This window comes from Microtus pennsylvanicus, chromosome 6 (genome assembly GCF_037038515.1).
Source record: "Microtus pennsylvanicus isolate mMicPen1 chromosome 6, mMicPen1.hap1, whole genome shotgun sequence".
In the NCBI taxonomy this organism is placed as follows: domain Eukaryota; kingdom Metazoa; phylum Chordata; class Mammalia; order Rodentia; family Cricetidae; genus Microtus; species Microtus pennsylvanicus.
The window spans coordinates 123,636,070-123,657,401 of record NC_134584.1 but is presented as its reverse complement, the minus strand read 5'-3'; the positions used below and the strand labels follow the sequence as shown (position 1 = coordinate 123,657,401).

Genomic DNA, 21,332 nt, shown 5'->3' with positions numbered 1-21,332 from the left:
GCTCACACTGGATGGCTCCCCTCGCTCACACTGGATGGCTCCCCTCGCTCACACTGGATGGCTCCCCTCGCTCACACTGGATGGCTACCCTCGCTCATACTGGAAGGCTCCCCTAGCTCACACTGGATGGCTCCCCTCGCTCACACTGGATGGCTCCCCTCGCTCACACTGGAAGGCTCCCCTCGCTCACACTGGATGGCTCCCCTCGCTCACACTGGATGGCTCCCCTCGCTCACACTGTATGGCTACCCTCGCTCACACTGGATGGCTACCCTTACTCATTTGTCTTGCACGTGTCACTCGTGCAATTTCAAAGGCAAGCAGAACTGAACTGATGAAATGAGGAAATCAGGACCTGTGGGAAAGTTCCAGGTAACGTGCAATTCTCAGACAGTAACAACTCCAGATGTTGAAATAACCAATTAACAATTAGTTTTAAAAATTAATTATATAGCCACACAGTTAAAACACACATCCTGATACAAATGTTCAAAGACAAGTTACCAGGGAAGAAGGGAAGGAATTGGGAAAGAACTTTTGAGAAACTCAGTGCTGGGTATGAAGGCTGAGGCCTGTGCATTGGCTCTCACAATGAGACACTGCCCAGCCTACCATCCTCTCTGGACTCAGCTTCCTCAGGTGAAGAAGGAGCAAGAGTGCAGAGTCCTGTCACCTCAGCTCTTCCACAACAACCCACTGTGTAGAGGCTCCCACCTCTAACATAACCCTCAACACTAACAACAGCCGTCAAATGCTGAGCATCTGCTGGGTGACACCAGGACCAATCTCAACAGTTCACACACAGGAACCGGCTCCCCACTGCAAACTGCTGAGACAGGCAAATGAGGAAACCGTACAGAAAGGCTAGGGGACTTGCCTGAGGTCACAGGGCCACCCAGGAAGCCTGGCTTAGGCCCAGGCCCGGGCTCAGTAGTTTAGCTATGTCCTTTCTGTCACATCACACCAACCCTACAGAGGAACCCAGAGCCAGCTCCGCTGCAGTGTCCAGGTTGTCTCCAACCCAAGTGGTCTTCAGCGTTTCTGTGCAACGCTATAGTACTACAACCCCCAAGCCTTGGTGACCAGGTGGCAGGGAATCACTACTTGCAAACACTGTATTGCGCTCAGGTCCCACACTGGACCTGCTTACGGATCCTGGCAACTTGGCGGTCAGAAGAGGCAAACAACCTTTTGTGCAATCCATGTCCTGTTAGGGAGAAAAACCTCTAAAACAAAACTCTACTGCAACGATGCCGACCAAGCCAGGAAGGAGAGATAGTCCATTTCCTAAAACGAAGGTACGAACTAGCTCATGCCATCGCGGGCAGATGACGGGTGACCCACACTATTCCCTGATACCTACTGCTATGTGTTCTTGGTTTCTATCAGGAACGAAACACCCCAGCCCTTACCTGCCTCTGTGAGCTCAATGGTGAACCTGGGCAGCTGCAGCCATACCCTTCACAATGCCAGCCTTGGGCCTGGTCCTCAGACCACCCAGAAACCCAGACACTCCCCTCTGGGCTCATCCACATCAGCAGACTAGATGGAGGATAAACCGGGAACAGCCGTGTAATCAGCACCCTCCTGGTCTGAAGCTGTGGCTCTGACTCCCAGAAGGAGACCTGCTATTTGTGCCTATGTATCGGAGACACAGCTGGAAAACAAGCCAGCCAGTGCTGGCTTCCTGCAAGCAACTACTGGGACCTTAAAACAGCCTGCCTTTGCTATAGCATGACCTGGGGGAATAGTCTGGTAGCCTTGGAGTTTTCTAGAAATTTAATGTGTGTACAAAGGAAAAAATTCCCAGCCCAGTATGGCCTTAGGCCTAAAGGGAAGCAAGACAAACGGCGAGGGCTGAGAGCCTTTCAGAACTGCAGCGACAGACTGGTATAAACTGAAGTCACCAGGAATTACACCTTACAGAAAATATGCAGCATCACATCCTTGCCAAAACCACCAGTTACAAATACAACATAATATGTGGGACTTGTGCAACAACATCCTGGTGGAGGAACAAAAAGGAATAAAATATATTTATTAATCGTCTCCCACTCCAGCTTCCTGCCCATGATAAGGCAAGGTGTTGACGTAGATATGCAGAGTGACCAAGAAATCACTATGGAATAGCCACGCCAGCCTTGTTGGGTAAGGGGCTGTGAGATCACTATATACAGGGTGACCAAGAAATCACTATGGAATAGCCACACCAGCCTTGTTGGTTAAGGGGCTGTGAGTTACTGATGGCAGCTTAGGGGACAGTGACTTGTGTCTACCCAGATTCACACCCTGCCACCAACTGCTCCTAGAAAGCTATCAAAGGCAGTTAGGTGATTCTTACAGGAAAAAAAAAATGGCAATAAACAGTGAGTGCCTTCCTGTCAGGGTCTCCCAGCATTTCAGAGCAGCCCGGATAAAACCTCACTAGGGTTCTGAACCCCAGAAGGGACCAAGCTAGCTGCTTGGTAATGGGAATCTCAGTGTAAGACAGGACTGCCCTCTGCGACCTGCGGAAATCTCAGTATAAGACAGGACTGCCCTCTGTGGCCTGGCACCCGAGGTGACCTTTCTCACCGTTAGTACTCCGGAATGTTCCTGAATGGCTGTACGCTCACAGCTACTCTCTGTCTATCAGGATTCAGGGAGATCTATCAGAAAGAGGCCCGGAGAACAACTAGGCTCTCCTGGATGGGAAGAGCAGGGCCCTAACTGGTTCATTCTGAGATGGTTTTGCAGTTGAACTTCAGAAATTGGTATGTCTCCAAAAAACATCCAAGATTCTGTAAGCCAGGTTAGGGCCTCAGTGCATCACCGCAGGCTCAGAGTCTCAATCTGCTGGGCATGTCAAAAGCTTAAACAAAAATCCAAAAACAATAATCCCTGGAAATCCCACGAGATGGGAACAGACAGTGAAATGGAGAACTCGGTAGGATTCAGGGTGTGGTGGCTAATCACACAACGGTCAAGACACCTTAGCAAAAGCTGTCACCAACGATTTTGGTGACACAGTGCACAAGTGAATGAGCAGACAGACAGTGACGTAGGGTGGCTGGACGCAGAAAAGGTTGTGATATACAGGAAAATCAATGTCTAAATAAGTCAGAAAGGGCTTTTTCAGTGATTAGAAAATAAAAACGTTACCGAATAGAAACCACGTTATTTAGTTCAATGGACAGTTTTTCCTTGCCTAGTGGCACATAAACCACACAGTATTTTACAAATAAGGGAGCCTTGGAGCTGATGAAAAAGAATTACAAATGGACAAAATTGAGTTGGGAAGACAAACTGCCAAGGCCGGGTGGGCAGGGACAGAGAGGAGGTGGCCTCTGGAAGCAAAGGTCCAGCAAGTGGGTCAACAGGAAAGCCCACACAGTTAGAACAGGACGGTCAGGCCTCAAGGCATCCCATGCTGGGCCAAGCAGCTGCACCAAGGCATCACATAAATTCCCAGTGTGAGCGTCTATACTCGCCCCAGACCTGGGGGGAGCTTAATTTACAGGCCGTTTCCAGTCCAAGTCTTTAATTTGCATGAGCTCCTCAAGCTCCCATCCCAAGTGATTCGGCTGAGAAAGACCTTTCATCTGCGTCTGCCCATTTCCCAAAGCCAGAAATCAAAGGTCACACCTGGGCTGGCCTTCCAGGAAGCTATCGGAAGCCACCACAGCACTCCTTCCCCTACCGCCTATCCTGGGCTGCCACATAGCCACTCTAGCTGTTTGCTCCCAGAAGCCCCTGTGTAACAACTCCCTCCCCCACAGATACCTGCCTGTCCTGGGAGTAAAGCTGACAGACAGCTCTCACCTGGGGAACTCGCAGGAGTTATGTTTTTTCAGGTGATGTCCCCCAGCAACTCCAGACAGTAAGGTCACAGCTTCATCTTGCTTTCCACAAATACTACAGACCCCAGAATCCACGTTACCAAGTGGCACCTCCCCAAAGCGGGGCACCACAGACCCCAGAACCCACGTTACCAAGTGGCACCTCCCCAAAGCGGGGCACCACAGACCCCAGAACCCACGTTACCAAGTGGCACCTCCCCAAAGCGGGGCACCACAGACCCCAGAACCCACGTTACCAAGTGGCACCTCCCCAAAGCGGGGCACCACAGACCCCAGAACCCACGTTACCAAGTGGCACCTCCCCAAAGCGGGGCACCAGCAGGTTCTAGCTTGTGCCCTCTTGCAATTGTGAGGGATGAACAAGCAGACTTGCACCTCCAGCTGCTCCTGGGGATGAAGCAGTAATTAATGGAGGAGACCCTTGACTGCAACACAGGCTCAAGACCTGAGCTCTGACAAGAGGGGACAACTCTGTATATTTACCATGTCCTTTCATAGATCCTAAACCATAAACTTCCTTCCCGCCTGCCCTGCTGCCCCTCACAGACCAGCTCAGGAATCCAGAGACTATCCCAAACACAGCCTAGCTAGTCTACCACACACTCAACTGTAGGTGTCTTTTGGAACTGAGAACAATAGGAGGGTAAGCTATGAGGGCGCAGCAGGTAGCTTGGCATTCACCAGGTGCATGAGGTAACCAAGTGAGCAGGAACAGGAAGCCCAGGCAGCCTGTGACACAAGAGCTCTGCTGGTACACTATAGGCAGTGACCCCTAGAAACTGGTTTATTCTAGTCACTGAGCACAGATGAGGATGGGCCGAGAGGCTGGGCACTGGGGAACCTGGGGGCCTCGGGAGCAGAGAAAACCACAGGCTGGACTCACTCTCTCCATGATCCGCATGCCCTCTGCCCCCATCCCCTTACGCTGCTGTGTGCCAGCACCGCCCTTTATGTTACACTGTCTGCTGTCCTCCCCGCCCCACCCCTGTGGAGTCAAGAATCACAGACTGCTGGGTGCCCAGGAGGATTCCAGACACAGCTGTGCTAGGCGCACAGAGAGTCTCGAGAGACACTTGGTGAGAGAATAAAAGGCACAGACTCTGGTACCACTCTCCTGGCCAATGAAGCATCGAGGACAGCTGCTTCAGGTCAGGCCAAAGCCTGCGGGTAAGAGGGTAGATCTAATGGTGGACAGAAAGAAACCTAAGTAAGGCAAGCAGCCTGCCGCTGCTTAGAACTCTCCTGAGCATGGAGGTTACAGGGTACCTTCCCAGAGTCACCACGTTGTAAGGGGAAGGACATTGACAATCAAGGAAGAGGTCGGGGAAGCCTGGGGGTTCACAGCCACATCCTGACAATGGGAAGACCTCAGGAGACAGGTGCCACCACAGCCCAAGTGATTCCCTACCCACAAGCTCTGTGACCCTGGGAGAGCCTCTTGCCTTCCCTACCCTTCCGTTTCAGGACATACATGGCGTGCAGCAGGTGTAGGCAGGTATCTGCTAGATTGTAAAACTTCGTTCTCACCTGAGTGCCCCTAAAGGGGGCCTACCATAGACAGACCTCAGAGAGTGGCTGTTTCGTTCTGAGAAGACCCAGCCACAAAGGTGTAGGGAGAAAAAGCAAAAGCTAACAGTCCCATCAACAGGTGAGTCAATCCTGTTTCATGTCCTGGCAGGATCTGGTATGACCTGAGGGGCACTGGCACCCAGTGTGCCAGGCTGACAAGGCTGTGGACCTCCCACAGTGGAGAGGGCGTCATCATGAAGACAAGTCCTCCAGCCCCAAAGCTACCCTGCTGGATGTGAGAAAGGCCAAAGAGTGCAACCACTGCTCCTGCGGAGACAGATGCTGCAATTCAGGGGCCCTGCCCCATCCCTTTCCAGGTACAGAGAAAGAGAGAGAGAGAGAGAGAGAGAGAGAGAGAGAGAGAGAGAGAGAGAGAGAGAGAGGAGCTGCTGGAGGATTAGCGTCGCCAGCAAGAGGACTTGGAAGAGACTGCTCACACCAGGGGGCGGGGCGCTTCTAGGAGGAAGGAAACAAATGGAAGGGACTGTTCACCGGGATGACAACCTGCAAGGATAGGCTGGGCCACGGTGCCAGGTACAGCCTGGCCCCAGAAAGCCACCCTCCTCTGTGGCTGTCAGAACCAGCTTCAGAATGACTATGGCTCCGAGGAAAATTCAAACTACAGCTCCGCGAATGAGACTCCAAGTGAGAGGGTCTGCTTTCCTACGTCCAGCCCAGATGAACAGCGGCCATCTACATGCCGGCATGCTAAGAAACCCAATCTGTCCATCACGACACACACTTCCTAGGCCCACACTACTGGACAGGATTGAGTACAGACCAGTCAGTTTTACAGCCCAAACCATGTAGGAAGAGGGCTGGGCAGCTCCACAGCCATTCCAGGCCTGGGAACCTAAAGAAACAAAGGGTTCCAGCAGGTGAGACCCCACCCCCACCGCGGAAATGGCCTATAGTCTCTGCGGAGAGAGGTGTGGAGGCCTTCTAGAGAACCTCCTGAATATAAAGTCAGGGTCAAAGGTCAGGGAGTCTTCCCACCCAGAGAGAACAAGGTCAAGTTCTGCCCAGGCCAGGAGAGGCTGTGGTGAGCTCCTCTGTAGATCAGAGTGACAGTGGCCACACAGCTAGCAGAGCTGCCCACCAGGCCCAGCCTGTCCTGGAAACTCCGTGGCAGCCTTTGTGGGAAGCACTATTGGGTCCTTGCATCAGAAGAGACCTCAGCAGGAAGGAGCTGAGAGCATGTGCATGGAAGGCCAGGCCTCAAGGCAGCCAGCGGAGAGAGCGCCAACACTGGCACCTGCTTTGGCCAGACAGGGAAGTGGCAGGCGTCCTACTGGGTGACAGGGTTCACCCTTAGCTGCTCAATGTGGAAAGAGGAGCCAAGAGAAAGACTGTCTTTCTCAAAAATACAGGGGGCAGAGGGCAGGGAGAGACAAGCAGCTGGGGAAGGGGGGGGATCTAGGTGCTTAAAACAGTGGCAGCCAGGCTGTATGACCTGGTGACATACATGACCCCACTCTGCCTAGCTAGCAAATCTCAGTGTCACCCTCAAACCGAGCTCTCAAGGGAGTGGGCTTGGCCAAGGCCCAGGTTTTTCACAGTGCATTCAGCTGGGCCTGCAGAAGACTGTCCAAAGCTGCCCAGAAACACCTGCAGGCTTCCTGGTCTCTGCCTGACCCTCCACTCAGTGCCCAGGCAGCCACCACTGAACATGGACAGGGGAATCAGGGCAGCCTTGGGCTGACATCATGTCCTCTCAAAGAAACACAGTAGTCAAAACCCCGAGACTACAGTAGCACCAGCAGAGAAGCTACAAACATCCCTGGCTTTCCGACCTAACTGTTCTTCTAACCACCTCTCACAACCCTTAGATACAAAGGATGGCAAACAATCCCCAACCCCCGCCACTCCCTTTCTTCCAGCCTCGCTGGGGAGATCACAGCAGGCTTACAGCCTCAGAAAAGGTCTCCTGTTCCCAGGGCCTTGCCACCCCCCACCACCACCACCACCACACAGAAGTTAGCCCTGCAAGCTGAGCAGACTGAGGGACCCAAGCATTGACAAACAGGTTCATTTTCACTACTGCTGGAGGGCCCAGGGCATAGCTCACTATCTTTGTAGTGTTTACAGTCACAATCTGTTTCTATTGTGTTTGCGCTCCCGTGGGCAGCCACAACAGAATTCTACACAGGACTCTACTTTCTTTAAGGAGGCTAATCTTACAGTGTAGACGAGGCTATTGCTGGGCTTTCCCTGGCAGTCCTCCCGCCTCCACTACTGTTCTTCTGAAGCAGGATCATATAGCCCAGGCTGGCCTGGACTTGAATGTCATATGTATGAAAAGGTAACCTTGAATTCCTGATCCTCCCGCTTCCACCTCCCAAGTGCTAGCATGACAACCTATGTCATCACACTTAGTGCAAACGGCCTTTCTGAAACTGCACACCTATCACTGCTAACCTGCTGGCACAGGTAACAACACTGCACGGCAGCCTCTTGCTAGCCTTCAAAAATCACGGCGACACTTCCCAACAAGGGATCAGGGAGGAGTGGGGAGCCCAGAGCCTACCCTGTCAAACTCAGGTGAACCGCCAACCTGATCAGGGAGGAGTGGGAGCCCAGAGCCTACCCTGCCAAACTCAGGTGCACCTCCAGCCCGATCAGGGAGGAGTGCGGAGCCCAGAGCCTACCCTGCCAAACTCAGGTGCACCTCCAGCCCGATCAGGGAGGAGTGCGGAGCCCAGAGCCTACCCTGTCAAACTCAGGTGCACCTCCAGCCCAAACAGGGAGGAATACGGAGCCCAGAGCCTACCCTGCCAAACTCAGGTGCACCTCCAGCCCTCTCACCATCATGGACTTTACCCTCCACACCTCACCTACTTCCTTTACTGGCAGTTGGCTACCGGGAACCCTACTATGACACCACCGTGGGATACAGAGCTGGTATGAGTGTCCCCAGGGTTTTCCCATAGATGGCTCATTAACAGCATCCAAGATCCCAGCACAAACCCAGAAGGACCCCCCCCCCCCCCGCAGACCTGTCCCTCGGGAGCTATGCAAAGAAGATACACAGATACACAGCCAGAAACAAAGACCTCACTGGATTCTGGCTCACTCCATTTCAGGGGTTGAGGGATTTTTCTCTGCTGCTTTCTTTCTTTTCTTCTTTCTACATCAGTTATTTAGCACCTGTTTTTTTTAAAGCCATGGAGCCAGGATGCTAATCTCCCAAGGTTATGATGAGAGAACTGAGAGTAGGAGATGAGCGGTAAGGGAGGGAGGGTCACTAAGCAAACGGAGGAAAACAAGGTGGTACTCGGCACCAGTGGAGGCACTGTGCCACCACCTTCCGGTTGCATGTCTAGCCAGTACTGGTTCCCTCCAAACCAGCCAAAAGAACTAGCAAGCCAGCTTGTCATGGGACGCCCTCTGCAGGACAGCATAGCCCCTACTGTTCTCCCGCTGAGTGTCCCCCATCAGCAGTCCCTCCCTAGTTCTTAGAGAAGCCCCTCCCCCAGTGTTTCCTTCAAGAGCCCAAATGACAAACATCTGCACCTGGGGCCCAGCGCAAGGGTGCAGCACAGGTAGCAGCTGCCAGGAAGAGTGATGGGTACCTCAAGCACTTAGGCAGTCCATGAAGGAGCCCTGAAGACTCTTGGAGCTCACTGCTCTCCTGCTGGGAACCCTTCCTGTGGCTATACTTCAGCCAGAGGCAGCTTCCTTTCCACAGAAAGCCTTTCCTCTCCTCGGCAGCTCCATCCACTGCCAGCATACCAGGGCCCCAGGGAAATGTAACATGATTAAACTTTTAAAGCATTTAAGATGCTCAAAGGGAAGGCATTCTTGAAGTGCAAATCATCAGTTTAGGGAGGAAAGAGTAAATATGGCAGGGGGAGATACCTATACAAATGAAGTGCAATTGTAAACACCATGCACAAATTGCTTTAACATAGCGCCTCAGCACTGCGGAATCTCGGCACTGAGTGCCGGCTTTTCCAGCAAATGCTGACAGTTGGTTTTCAACTTTTTAGTTCATTCAATCTGCAGTCTGAGGTGAGCTGACTTTCTGGGTTTTGCTAAATGAAGAACAGCGGTTCTGAGAGGAGTTGTTTAGCAGGCAGGGCACACCGCGCACAGCCTGGCCTGGCTGCTGAAGCAGCAGAAATCCTAACAGGATGCCCTCAGACAATCCCCAAAGCACAATCCCGAAGCTTGGGTCCCCATGGGAGAAAAAAAAAACACTAGAGCATAAAGAAACTAACAGAAGATAGGACAATAGTCCTGCTACAAGCAGGACCAAACACAAGAAGAAATGCAGCCTGCGTGTCTGTAAATAAATAAATAGCCCCAGGTTTTCAATAACTCCACTCTTCATACTACACATGCATGGGGTACAAGCTAAACAAACCCCAAATTTTCTCCTATCATAAGGATGAACTAACTAAAGGATTCAAGACGGCACTCCATGGTTCTGGGGCATCCTCTCCTCTCTCAGGGTCCACCCCGCTACATGAATGAGAACACAAAGCCTACAGCATTTGCACACTCTTTAAACCAGGATACTTCCAGTCAGGATTACATTTTATGGCTCACTGACAAAACAGAATCCCAGGTCCTCAATCCACGTTTAACTGTTTATCTCCCCCACTTTTTTCTGCATGCAGAACACAAAGAAGTCCTGGGCTTTCTTCAAACTGGTTTTCTTCAAACCTAAAGCTCATGCCTCAGCGGCATCTAGAGGACTTTATGGGGGGGGGCAGCCAATTGTCTGTCCACTGAAGCCCCTCGAGGTAGGGCAATAACCCCCCCCCGGGGGGCTGATGCCACAGGTGCCTCTCTACTTACCTGTGCCAATTCAATACTTTGTCAGTTTGCTTTACTTCGTGAGCATAGGGAAAAAAACATTGCCAGCAGCCAGGCTATTCCCAAGGTGGGGAATGTCTACTGGGGAAGCAAAGTTGGTATACACCACACCTGCTTAAAGCCACTGCCTTTCTCCCAAATATAAATAAATAAATAAATAAATAAATAAATAAAACGGGGTTGCTTAAAAACTAGCAGGGGCTCACAACACACTAATCATTCAGAAAGCAGAGCTGGGAGTCAGTGTCCAGGCTACACAAGCCAAGCACTGTTTCCACTTTCGCTGTTGCAAATAAAAATGAATCACGAAATCCTCCAAGAGCCAAATAAGACACTGTCACCTCCCTCGCTCTATACCTGCAGCTGGAAAACTTGAAGATGCCGGAAGGGAAAGGGAGTTAGCCAAGTGCACTTGACATTCAGGGTCTAACTAGGGGTAAAGTCGGCTCAGTGACAGTCCTTACTCAAGACCCTATCCCTATCTCCCGCAGCCATGGCCAACTTCCACCCCGTCTTTTCCGGTGGCATAGTGTCACTCGGCATCGAGTAAGGAGGGTTACAGGGCTTTGCAAAAGAAAGCTATGCTTTGAGGCTCATTAGCTAGAAACACATCACAGAACCCTCCGGAGAGGCAACAACTGCTCAGAGTAGACAGCACCAACACACCAATAAGGAGCTCACGTTCTAGGTACCCAAACCTAGCGCCGAATGAGGACCTACAAGCTCTAAGCAACCCGTGGTCCCCACGGCCTCACCACTCGGTCCTCAGAGTGGGACCCATCAGAAACACACACGGGGGCACTTGGGGCTAGAAATGGCAAGTGCAAGAGGTTAGACAGTTCCCGCTGCCGTGCAGGGTCAAAACCGGAGGTGGGCAGTGCAGCAAGTAGGAGGGGAGGTCTGGCAGAACCACTGACTGAGTGCAGGGTGAGGGGCAGCGGGTGAAATCACGCCTCTGATCGATCGAGCACCGGGGTTCTGGCGGGTCCGAGATACCCATGATCCCGGAGCAGGACGTCGAGGGTCGGGGTTCGAGCTGGGAGGAGTGTGGCTCTCAGGGAGCACAGGGTCTCTGGTGACAACGATCCCCAAAATCCCGGAGCAGGGAATGGGGGTCCTGGGGCGAAAGAGGTAGAGTGCAGAGGAGGGGGCAGGGAATCTGGCCCCTACGTTCACGGCACAGGGAGCTGAGAGCGGTGGATCCACAGAAACAACAGTGCCCAAGATCCTTGCGCAGGGCAGTATGTGGCCTCGGGTGCCCGCGCCCCCCGTGCAGGAGGCAAGTCGCTGGACCCAGAGCCCCTGGAAAGCGGAGCAGGGCCGGGCTCGCACTCCTGGCCTAAGGGCCCGAAGGAAACTTGACTCGAGCGTCCGGGCCAGGGTCCCCGCGCCTGCTGCCCGGAGCCGGCACCACTCTCGGTGCACGGCGCCTCCCAGCCGCAGGCCCGGGTCGGCGCACAGGCCTCGCGGCACTCACCTTCCTGCCGGCGCCGCCCGCACCCGCGGCCAGCGCGGAGCCGCCCCCCGAGTACATGTAGTAGGCGATGCCCAGCACCCAGAGCAGCGCGAAGCACAGCAGCATCCGCGAGCGCCGCCGCATCCTCGCGCTGGGCGGCCGCCGGGCAGCTGTCGGCGCGGCGGGCGGAGCGCGCGGCAGGCGGAGCGCGAGGCGGCGGCGCGGGAAGACGCGGCAGCGGGCGGCGGGCGGCGCTCAGCGCCCGGCAGGAAGCGGCGGCCCGGCGGCGAGGTCAGGGAGCAAAGGGCGACCAATCGACGCCGAGGGGCGGGGCGCTCGGGGGCGGGGCCGCGTCTCCATGGCAGCGGCGCCCCGCCCACCTCGCTTCTCTGGGAGTGGCAGGTGGCGGTCTCTGAGGCTTGCAGGATTTCCAAAGACCTGAAGTGGTCCTAGTCCGGTCTGCAGAGGACGCCCTGGCATCTATCTCATTTGCTATTTGAGCAAGTATTTGTATTTTTATTTTTTCTTTTTTTTTTTTAAGTATAAGGTCTCATTCTATAACCAAGACTGGCCTCGAACTCACTCACCATCTAGCCCAAGCTGGCCTCAAGCTCACACACTCCTGCATCAGACTCCTGAGTCTTGGGATGACAGTCATGCCCCCACCCTGCAGTTCGAACAAGACTGAGTCAGGGAAGGTAGGTTTCAAGGAACTTGCTTGTGAAGACGAGCCTGCCTGCTTTTAAGAGCAAAACCGGGTGGTTTTAAATAAACATGAAAATGAGGGGAGAAGGATGGCGATATACGTTTTTAAATCTTTTCTCTTTCGTTGGCTGCTTTCCTGAAGGAATAAGGTGAGTAGAGTAATCCACTTAATAGAGCAGGCAGCCGGTTCTCTGACAGCAACTCTCTGGTGACTGTAACCTTGGCTATGCCCTTGCGACTCTCTAAGTCTGTGTCTGAGAAAGGTTTTCCAGTACTTGAGAGACTGCAAATATTACTGAGATCTGCACAGACTCAGGAAGCAGGGACTCCTGAGAGGTGGTCTACCCAGTCCTGAGCAAACCGAAAGCACAGCAAGCCTTTGCTACCAGGATTGTGACACTCTCCTGAACTCCAGACCTTTTAGAAATGAGGAGGAAGAGTTACCCCATTCCAATAGGCACCCCATTCCAGCAGACACCCCACTCTAGCAGACACCCCATTCTAGAAGACCCCCCATTCTAGCAGACACCCCGCCCCAGCAGACACCCCACTCTGGCAGACTCCCTGTTCCAGCAGATACCTCATCCCAGAGGATACCCCATTCCAGCAGACACCCTATTCCAGTAGATACCCCATTCCAGCAGATACCCCATTCCAGCAGACACCCCGTTCCAGCCGACACCCCATCCCAGCAGATAACCCGTTCCAGCTGACACCCGTCCCAGCAGACACCCCATCCCAGCAGATAACCCGTTCCAGCTGACACCCCGTCCCAGCAGACACCCCATCCCAGCAGATAACCCGTTCCAGCTGACACCCCGTCCCAGCAGACACCCCATCCCAGCAGATAACCCGTTCCAGCTGACTCCCCATCCCAGCCGACACCCCATCCCAGCTGACACCCCATCCCAGCTGACACCCCATCCCAGCAGACACCCCATCCCAGCAGATACCCCGTTCCAGCTGACACCCCATCCCAGCAGACACCCCATCCCAGCAGATAACCCGTTCCAGCTGACACCCCATCCCAGCCGACACCCCATCCCAGCCGACACCCCATCCCAGCCGACACCCCATCCCAGCAGACACCCCATCCCAGCAGACACCCCATCCCAGCAGATAACCCGTTCCAGCTGACACCCCGTCCCAGCAGACACCCCATCCCAGCAGATACCCCGTTCCAGCTGACACCCCATCCCAGCAGACACCCCATCCCAGCAGATACCCCATCCCAGCAGACACCCCATCCCAGCAGACACCCCATCCCAGCTGACACCCCGTCCCAGCAGATACCCCATCCCAGCTGACACCCCATCCCAGCAGACACCCCATCCCAGCAGATACCCCGTTCCAGCTGACACCCCAACCCAGCAGACACCCCATCCCAGCAGATACCCCATCCCAGCAGACACCCCATCCCAGCAGACACCCCATCCCAGCTGACACCCCGTCCCAGCAGACACCCCATCCCAGCTGACACCCCATCCCAGCAGACACCCCGTTCCAGCTGGCACTATTCAGCAGTTGTCATCACGACTGCCCAGATGTTAAGGAAGATCGGCTCGTCACCACCATAAGAAGTCCAATTCCAAGAAGTAGAGTCTGAATACTAAGGACCGGGGAAGAGGTCTGTAAAACACTGAACAACAGACGACAGGCCTGGGGAAAGTCAGATAAGTGGGACTTCGATCGCCCTTCAGAGGCCTGGTAGTGAGGGGAAGGGAGGAAGCAAGGAGAAACATGACAAACTCAGAGGAATGAGAGAGAAGAGCAGCCCCTCCTCCAGCACCCACACCATCTACTTAGAATTTGCACTTCAGCGGAAGACAGACGCAAGTCACCACCTGGAGCCCTGCCCCCCAATGCTTCCTAACTGAAAATCTGAAAGACAGAAAAATGCCAGTGCTAAAAGAAAACAGAAAATTCATCAAATTTCGGATTGTGGAAAAGGAATCTTAATATTTCATCTGATACCCTGAGTCCCCGCCACACCATTGACTGGTGGTGATTTTGTGATCTCGGCACTCAGGAGGCTGAGCCAGGAGGATTGCTATTAAGACCACCTTGGGCTACAAAGTGAAACCTGGGGAAGGGGGAGGTGGTCTGGGGAGATGACTCAGCAGTTAAGGCACCTGTCAGACAAGCGTGAGAACCAGCATTTGGATCCCAGGAGTCCACCTAAAACTGGGTAGACTCAGTGGCCTGCCTGTGATAGAGCATACGGAGGCAGAGGCAGACAGTCTCTGGGGCAAGCTGGCTGGCTAGACTGAGCTGAGCATCAGCAAGTTCAAGGTGCAAGAGACCTTGTCTCAGTATATAAGATGAAGAAGTATCAAGGACCACACCATAGACCAACCTCTGGCCTCCGCACATAGGTTTACATGTATACCAGACAGGAACATGTACGCTCTGACCTTCACACACATGTATACTACATACACGCATGCACGCACACTCAAACATGCATATACACATGTGCACAGCACACAGACATTCACATGCAGAAAAGGGAAGGGTGGAGAAGAGAAAAGAAAAGGAAGGAAGGAGGGAAGAAAGGGAGAAGATTGAAAATGTGATACACAAGTACAAAGGTTCAGATAGAAGTTGTTTGAAGCCAGGACAGAGGAATAAAGTACATTGAACTGGAATCTCTAATGATGAAACTCCAAAAGGAAAACAAAGTGCATATTAAAATGCTAATCTCTGAGCTTTATGCCTTTAATAGCTTTGATGCCAGCACTTGGAAGTAGAGGCAAGCAGATCTCTGAGTTCAAGGCCAGCCTGGTCTACAGAGGGAGTTTCAGGACAGCCAAGGCTACACAGAGAAATCCTGTCTGAAAGTCCCCCCTCATAAAAGTTAATCTGTTAATCTCTGCTGGGATGTAACTCAGGGATAAATTCTCTCTCTTTCTCTCTTTTTTAGACCAGGCTTGCCTCCGTCTCACTGAGATCTGGCTGCTTCTGCCTCCCAAATGCTGGGGTTAAAGATGTGCGCCACCACTGCCCAACTTAAGGATAAATTCTTACCTACCATGAGCAAGGCTATGGGATTGTATCCAGAATCATCACCACCCAAGGGTACTTTCCATTTTAATAGATATTTTTCAACAACTACCATCCGGAAAATAATCCAGGAATAATGGAAACACAGCAGTATACGTGGAAGGTGACTTCCACATGCCTTGGGAAAATGGTGTGGAATGACCAAGACAGACCTTAGCATATCTACTAGATACCTATTACTTATTTTAGTAGAGGGGTTGTGTGCCTCAGTGGGTAACGTGTTCAGATCCCCAGAGCCCGCAGGAAGTCAAACACGGTAGTGAATGACCTGCTCCTGTGATGAGATAGGAGATGAGATGGAAAATTCCCAGAAGCTTGCAAGCTAAGTAGCAACAAAGACACCCTATGGCCAACAAGGTGGAAGGTGACAGCCAACACAGGAAGTCGCCTGATAGCCTTCCCGTGCACTCCAACACACACACACACACACACACACACACGATTCCACAAATACACATATCACACCACATACAACAGACGTACACATTATAATTCAAAGGCTAGGAAGATATAAAGATACAGACAACTATCAGACTTCCTAAGATCAATACAAAAAGTAAGGCAACAAGAAAATGCATTCACACAGCACTCAAGGAAATAGTTCCAGCTAGGGGCCCTCACACCCAGCCTCCAGGCATGCAGGCTACAGATGAACAGGTATGAACCAACTGTAATCACTCAGAAGCCCCACACCCGGGGGCTTTTCCTCAGAAATATCAGCCATTGCATCTCCCCCCATCAGGAGACTACAGAGGAAACTCACAGAAAGAGGGAGGCACCACATGTTATGTGCTGGGAAGGTCAAAGACAGTTTCTTATATAATTAACACAGAATTGTGATACAGTCCAGCAATTCCACTGCTAGATCTATACCTAAGAGAAGAAAGAAGAAGACACCCATGCCCATAGCAGCGTTCTTCGCAATATAAAGGCAGGAGTGACGTCAGTGTCCATCAACGGATAATGGATGGCATGGTCCCACCCTGGAGTGCTACTCACCCTCAGAAGGGAAGGAACAATTGCTACATACTACTGCTTGGACGGTCCTGAAAAAATTACGTAAAGGAGACAAGCTATGACTTCATTGATAGAGTTGATAGGGCAATCAAACTCATCAGAACAAAAGGTAGACTGGAGATTGCCAGGGCTGGGGGTTGGGATATGTTTAATAGGAAAAGAACTTCAGCTTGAGACGAGGAAGTTCTGGTCATGGATGGCAGAGACAGTGGCAGGGCAATGTGAAGGCCCTGATGCTACAGAACTGTCACCCAAGAACGGCTTGAGGCTGGGGAGATGATCCAGTGGGCGGGAGTACTTGCTGTATGAGCATGGTGACCTGAGTTCAAATTCTCAGAATCCGTGTCTCAGAAAAAAAAAACCACACCCTAAAGTGGAGAGACGGCTCAATGGTATACTGCGCTTCGTGAGGATTAGAGTCTGATTCTCAGCACCCACATTAATTAACTCACAACCACCTGTAACTCCAGCTCAAGGAAATCCAATGCCTGTGTGGGCACCTGCCACACACACACACACACACACGTTTAAAAAAAATTTTTTTTTTTTTTGGTTTTTCAAGCCAGGATTTCTCTGTGTCATCCTGGCTCTTCTGGAACTAGCTCTGTAGACCAGGCTGACCTCAAACACAGAGATCTATCCTCCTGCCTCTGCCTCCCGAGTGCTGGAATTAAAGGCATGAGCCACCATTGCCCTGGCTAAAATTAATCTTGTTTGTTTGTTTGTTTTTCGAGACAGGGTTTCTCTGTAACTTTGGAACCTATCCTGGAACCAGACCTGACCTCAAACTCACAGAGATCCACCTGCCTCTGCCTCCTGAGTGCTGAGATTAAAAGTATGCACCACCATTGCCCAGTTAAAATTAATCCTTAAAAGAAAGAAAAGAAAAAAAGCTCAGTGTGGACATTTGAGCCTCTAACCCTAGTGTTCTGGGGTTATATACTCAAAATAATATAATAATTATAATAATAAATAAAGGCTAGAGGTGTAGTTCAGTTAGTAGAGTGCTTGCCTAGCATCTAAGTACTGCATACGCCAGGCGTGGTGACACATATCTATAACCCCAGTACTGTGGGGACAGGAGGATTGCTGGGGCTTGCTGGCTGCCAATCTAGCTCCAGATTCAGAGAGAGACCCTGTCTCAAGGGATAGCGCAGAGAGTGACAGAGCAGGACACCAGATGTTGTCCTCTGGCCTCTGCAAGCACAGGCAGGCATGTATCTACCACACACACACACACACACACACACACACACACACACACATTTTTACAAGTGTGGTCAGGTTTGGCTGTGTGTGTTTTACAAAAATAAAGACACACGCAAACGACAAATTGAAGGAAATTATGTCCATAAACGTAGGTAAAGGAAAAATGCCCCTGGTGTGTAAAACACTTAAACACTAAGAGGAGATTTCCTAAGAAATGGGAGAAACTGTAAACAATTCTCAGCCATGCGCCAAGAAGAGCCCATCAGTGTGTGCGAAGATGGTACGTTTCGCTCCTTTTCAAATTAAAACTACAGAGATACTGTTTATCCCCCCTACAAACTGGCAAAAACTCAAACGCTTGACAAAACACTGTCAGCAAGACTATAAAAATGAATAAGGCAGACTTCTGTGAACAGATACGCAGTGATTTCCAGGACATGCTACGAGATGAAGAAACAAGTGTCAGAGAGCACTATCATATGCTGCTTTTATATAAAAATGAAGGGAAATAAGAAAACATAAATATATCTGCTTGTTTGGGTAAAACACACACACTAATGATGAATCAGAAAACAGGCAGATTGGTGAGCCAAAAGCTGGGTATAGTGCCTCATCCTGTGGCTTTCCTGCCTTAGCTACGGCAGGAGGATTGAGGCCAGCCTGGGCTACGTAGTGAGTGCCAGGCCAGCATGGGCTATCATGTGAGACTCCTGTTGTGATACTTTGTGGTTTAACAAACAAAGTTTACCTGAAGATCAGAGTGTGGCACGAGCCACACTTGTTAGCCTTGGAGGCCAAGCAGTGGTGGAACACACCTTTAATCCCAGCACTCAGGAGACAGAGGCGGACAGATCTTTGGGAGTTTAAGGCCATCCTGGGCTACTCGTCTAAAAGAGAAACAGAGCCCACTGGTGGTGGCTCACACCTTTAATCCCAGCACTAGGGAGATGGAGACAGGAAGTGATATGGCTAGCTGGCTGGCTGGAGAGAGGAATAAAAGCCGGGAGGAGACAGGGACTCAGGATTCAGTCTGAGGACTTGTAGAGGCAGAATACTGTGTTCAGTCTGAGGATTCCTAGAGACAGGATCGCTCATTCATTCTGAGGATTCAGTAGAGGTAAGAACGAGTGGTTAGCTGCTCTGCTTCTCTGATCTTTCAGCATTTATTCCTATATCTGACTCAGAGGTTTTTATTATTAAAACCAATTAGAATTCACGCTACACCCTGTCTCGTTAAAAAAGAAAGAAAAGGATTAGCGAACCACAAGGACCCCTAGAGAAAGACATGGGGATGGGAGGAGCAACTTCTCTACACCCCTTTTCTAAGTTTGATAATAAACTACATGTTCAAAATAACAAATATGGGCTGGGGCTATAGTTCACTTGGTAGAGTGCTTGCCTTGAATGCATGACCTGAGTTCCAGCCAAGCCCCACATGAACCAGATTTGGCAGTGCGTGCCTGAAATCCCAACGCTCAGGAGGTGGAGGCAAGAGAAGCCTAAGAGCAAGGCTATCCTCAGCTACAGATCAAGTTTGGGGCCAACCTGGGCTACATGAAATCTTGCCTCGAAAAAGAATTATAAAAAGGCAGAAATAAAGCAGTGGAGAGGGAAGGAGAGCAAACACGAAATCCCAAGCCTCAGATTTGAACCCAACTATGTTGCCAGTGAAGAACATCAAGAGACCAAAGAATGAATGTTTGTCACGGTTATTTACTTCTGCTACGTAGCTGAAGATGACCAGGCACTCCCGATCTTTCTGCCTCGGGCTTCCCAGATTCCAGGTTTGCACCACCAAGCACTGCCTTTTGGAATGTTTCAACAAAGTACTTGGACTTTACGTCTCAGCATAGAGGATAAAAGAACCGCAAAAATATCTGACCCTTCCTTATGTTGTCTTTTCCCCTAGTGTTATAAACTATCTTCTTTATCACATCATACTGCAAATCAGTGACTGGGAATCTCACTGTTTAAGAAGAAGACAGGCACAACATGGGCTAGAGAAAGGCAAAGAATGTTCCTACTCACGAGATGCAAAGCTAAGGATGAGGGCGTGAGCTCAGTTCACACACGTCCACCTCTATGCTCAATATGCAAGCCATGAAAATTCCGTGTTATCTAATGTTATATATGGCTGTAGTCAGCGGCAGCCAGCAACAATGGGCACACCTCCCGTTCGGTGATGGCTAGTGTTGTCAACCTGATACATTCTAGAATCACCTCAGAGATCAGCCTCTAGGGATACTCTGAGGTATTATCTTGATTACTTTAATTGATGTGCCAAGACTTATCTTAATTGTAGACAAAACATTCCTTGAGCAGGACATTTTGGGCTGTGTGTAAAATAGGGACAGTGAGGTAGGTGCTACAATGAGCTCGTTCCTCTCTGCTTCTTGGCTTCCCTTAGCTTCTACACCATGGTTTCACCCTTACTTCCTCAAGCTGCCTTTGCCAGAGTGTTTTATCCCAGCAACAGAAAGGAAGCCAAGGCGTGCCCGGTGCTCCATCCCCAGTACCACACTGTGCTCTGCTCTGAGCTGGGTGTCTTTGGAGAAATGACTGACTCTATACCTGGAAGGTACTAGATGAGCCAGGGACATCTTGCTACAACAGAAAGTCAAAGGCAGGGGAGAAAAGGAAAGAAGCCACCGTGACAATGTCAGAACCACATGGAGGCACCTTGCAGTACCAATCACCCCCACTAAACCTAGGATACGCTCCTTAAAACAAGTATGGAAGAAAAGCTAAATCTTTGAGCCCATACTGGCCAGAAATGGGTAAATATAAGGGGAGAGGAAAGCCTCTTTTGATGACTGCACACTGACCCTTGGGAAGGAGCGGAATGTCACCGCTGCAGCAGACATTTGCTTTGAAAAGTGGTTTTACTTATAGTATGCTGAATTCACAGTTAGCTTCATTTCAAACACACATAAGATGGAAACTATCCTGTAAAGGATGCACAGCCCGGGCCTCTGGGTGGAACGTGTGCACTCGCTCTCTCACGTAAGGTTTTGCAGTTTCTACGGGTCACGCACTGTAGGTTTGTCCTTTAGTCCCTAGCAGGGCACTGCTCTGTAGCCGTCACTTACCGTCATCACGTTTTTATGCTAGTACCTGACTGGACAGTAGCTGGGTGGAAACTGCCATTTGTATTTAGTAGCACATGAACATAGCTTCAGAATTGTGGCTGCCAGCTCCTTGAGCACTCACTATTATCTGAGCCTCGGAGTCTTAAAACTGCAGATCAGGAATGAATGTGGGAGCCGGGCAGTGGTGGTGCACACCTTTAATCCCAGCACTCAGAAGGCAGAAGCAGGTGGATCTCTGTGAGTTCAAGGCCAGCCTGGTCTACAGAGCGAGCTTCAGGACAGGCTCCAAAGCCACACAGAGAAACCCTGTCTCGAAACCACCACCCCAAAAAACATAAATGTAGGGATCTCTGAAAATCTGACTAAAATGTGCAATGATCAAAAATTCAGAATCAAACTTGCCCACCCATGTTGCATCGTGAGACTTTACTGCAGCCTTGGTTCTGGCACTCAGCACATACACTTTGTCCTGTGCATGATACAGTGGCACACAACAGCCAAACCCTGAAACACCTAGGCTCCATGGCACATAACACCAGCCAAACCCTGAAACACCTAGGCTCC

General features: G+C 51.1%; 1 protein-coding gene across 1 annotated transcript in view; it reads right to left on the bottom strand.

The window, feature by feature from the left end:
- Positions 1–11,927, bottom strand: part of Galnt2 (polypeptide N-acetylgalactosaminyltransferase 2) — a 121,153-nt gene extending 109,226 nt beyond the window's left edge. The window contains exon 1 of the mRNA XM_075977647.1: positions 11,707–11,927. Coding sequence (XP_075833762.1) covers positions 11,707–11,829 — 123 coding nt within the window. The 5' untranslated portion in view covers positions 11,830–11,927. The remainder of the gene's footprint in view (positions 1–11,706) is intronic.
- Positions 11,928–21,332: the final 9,405 nt, after the last annotated feature.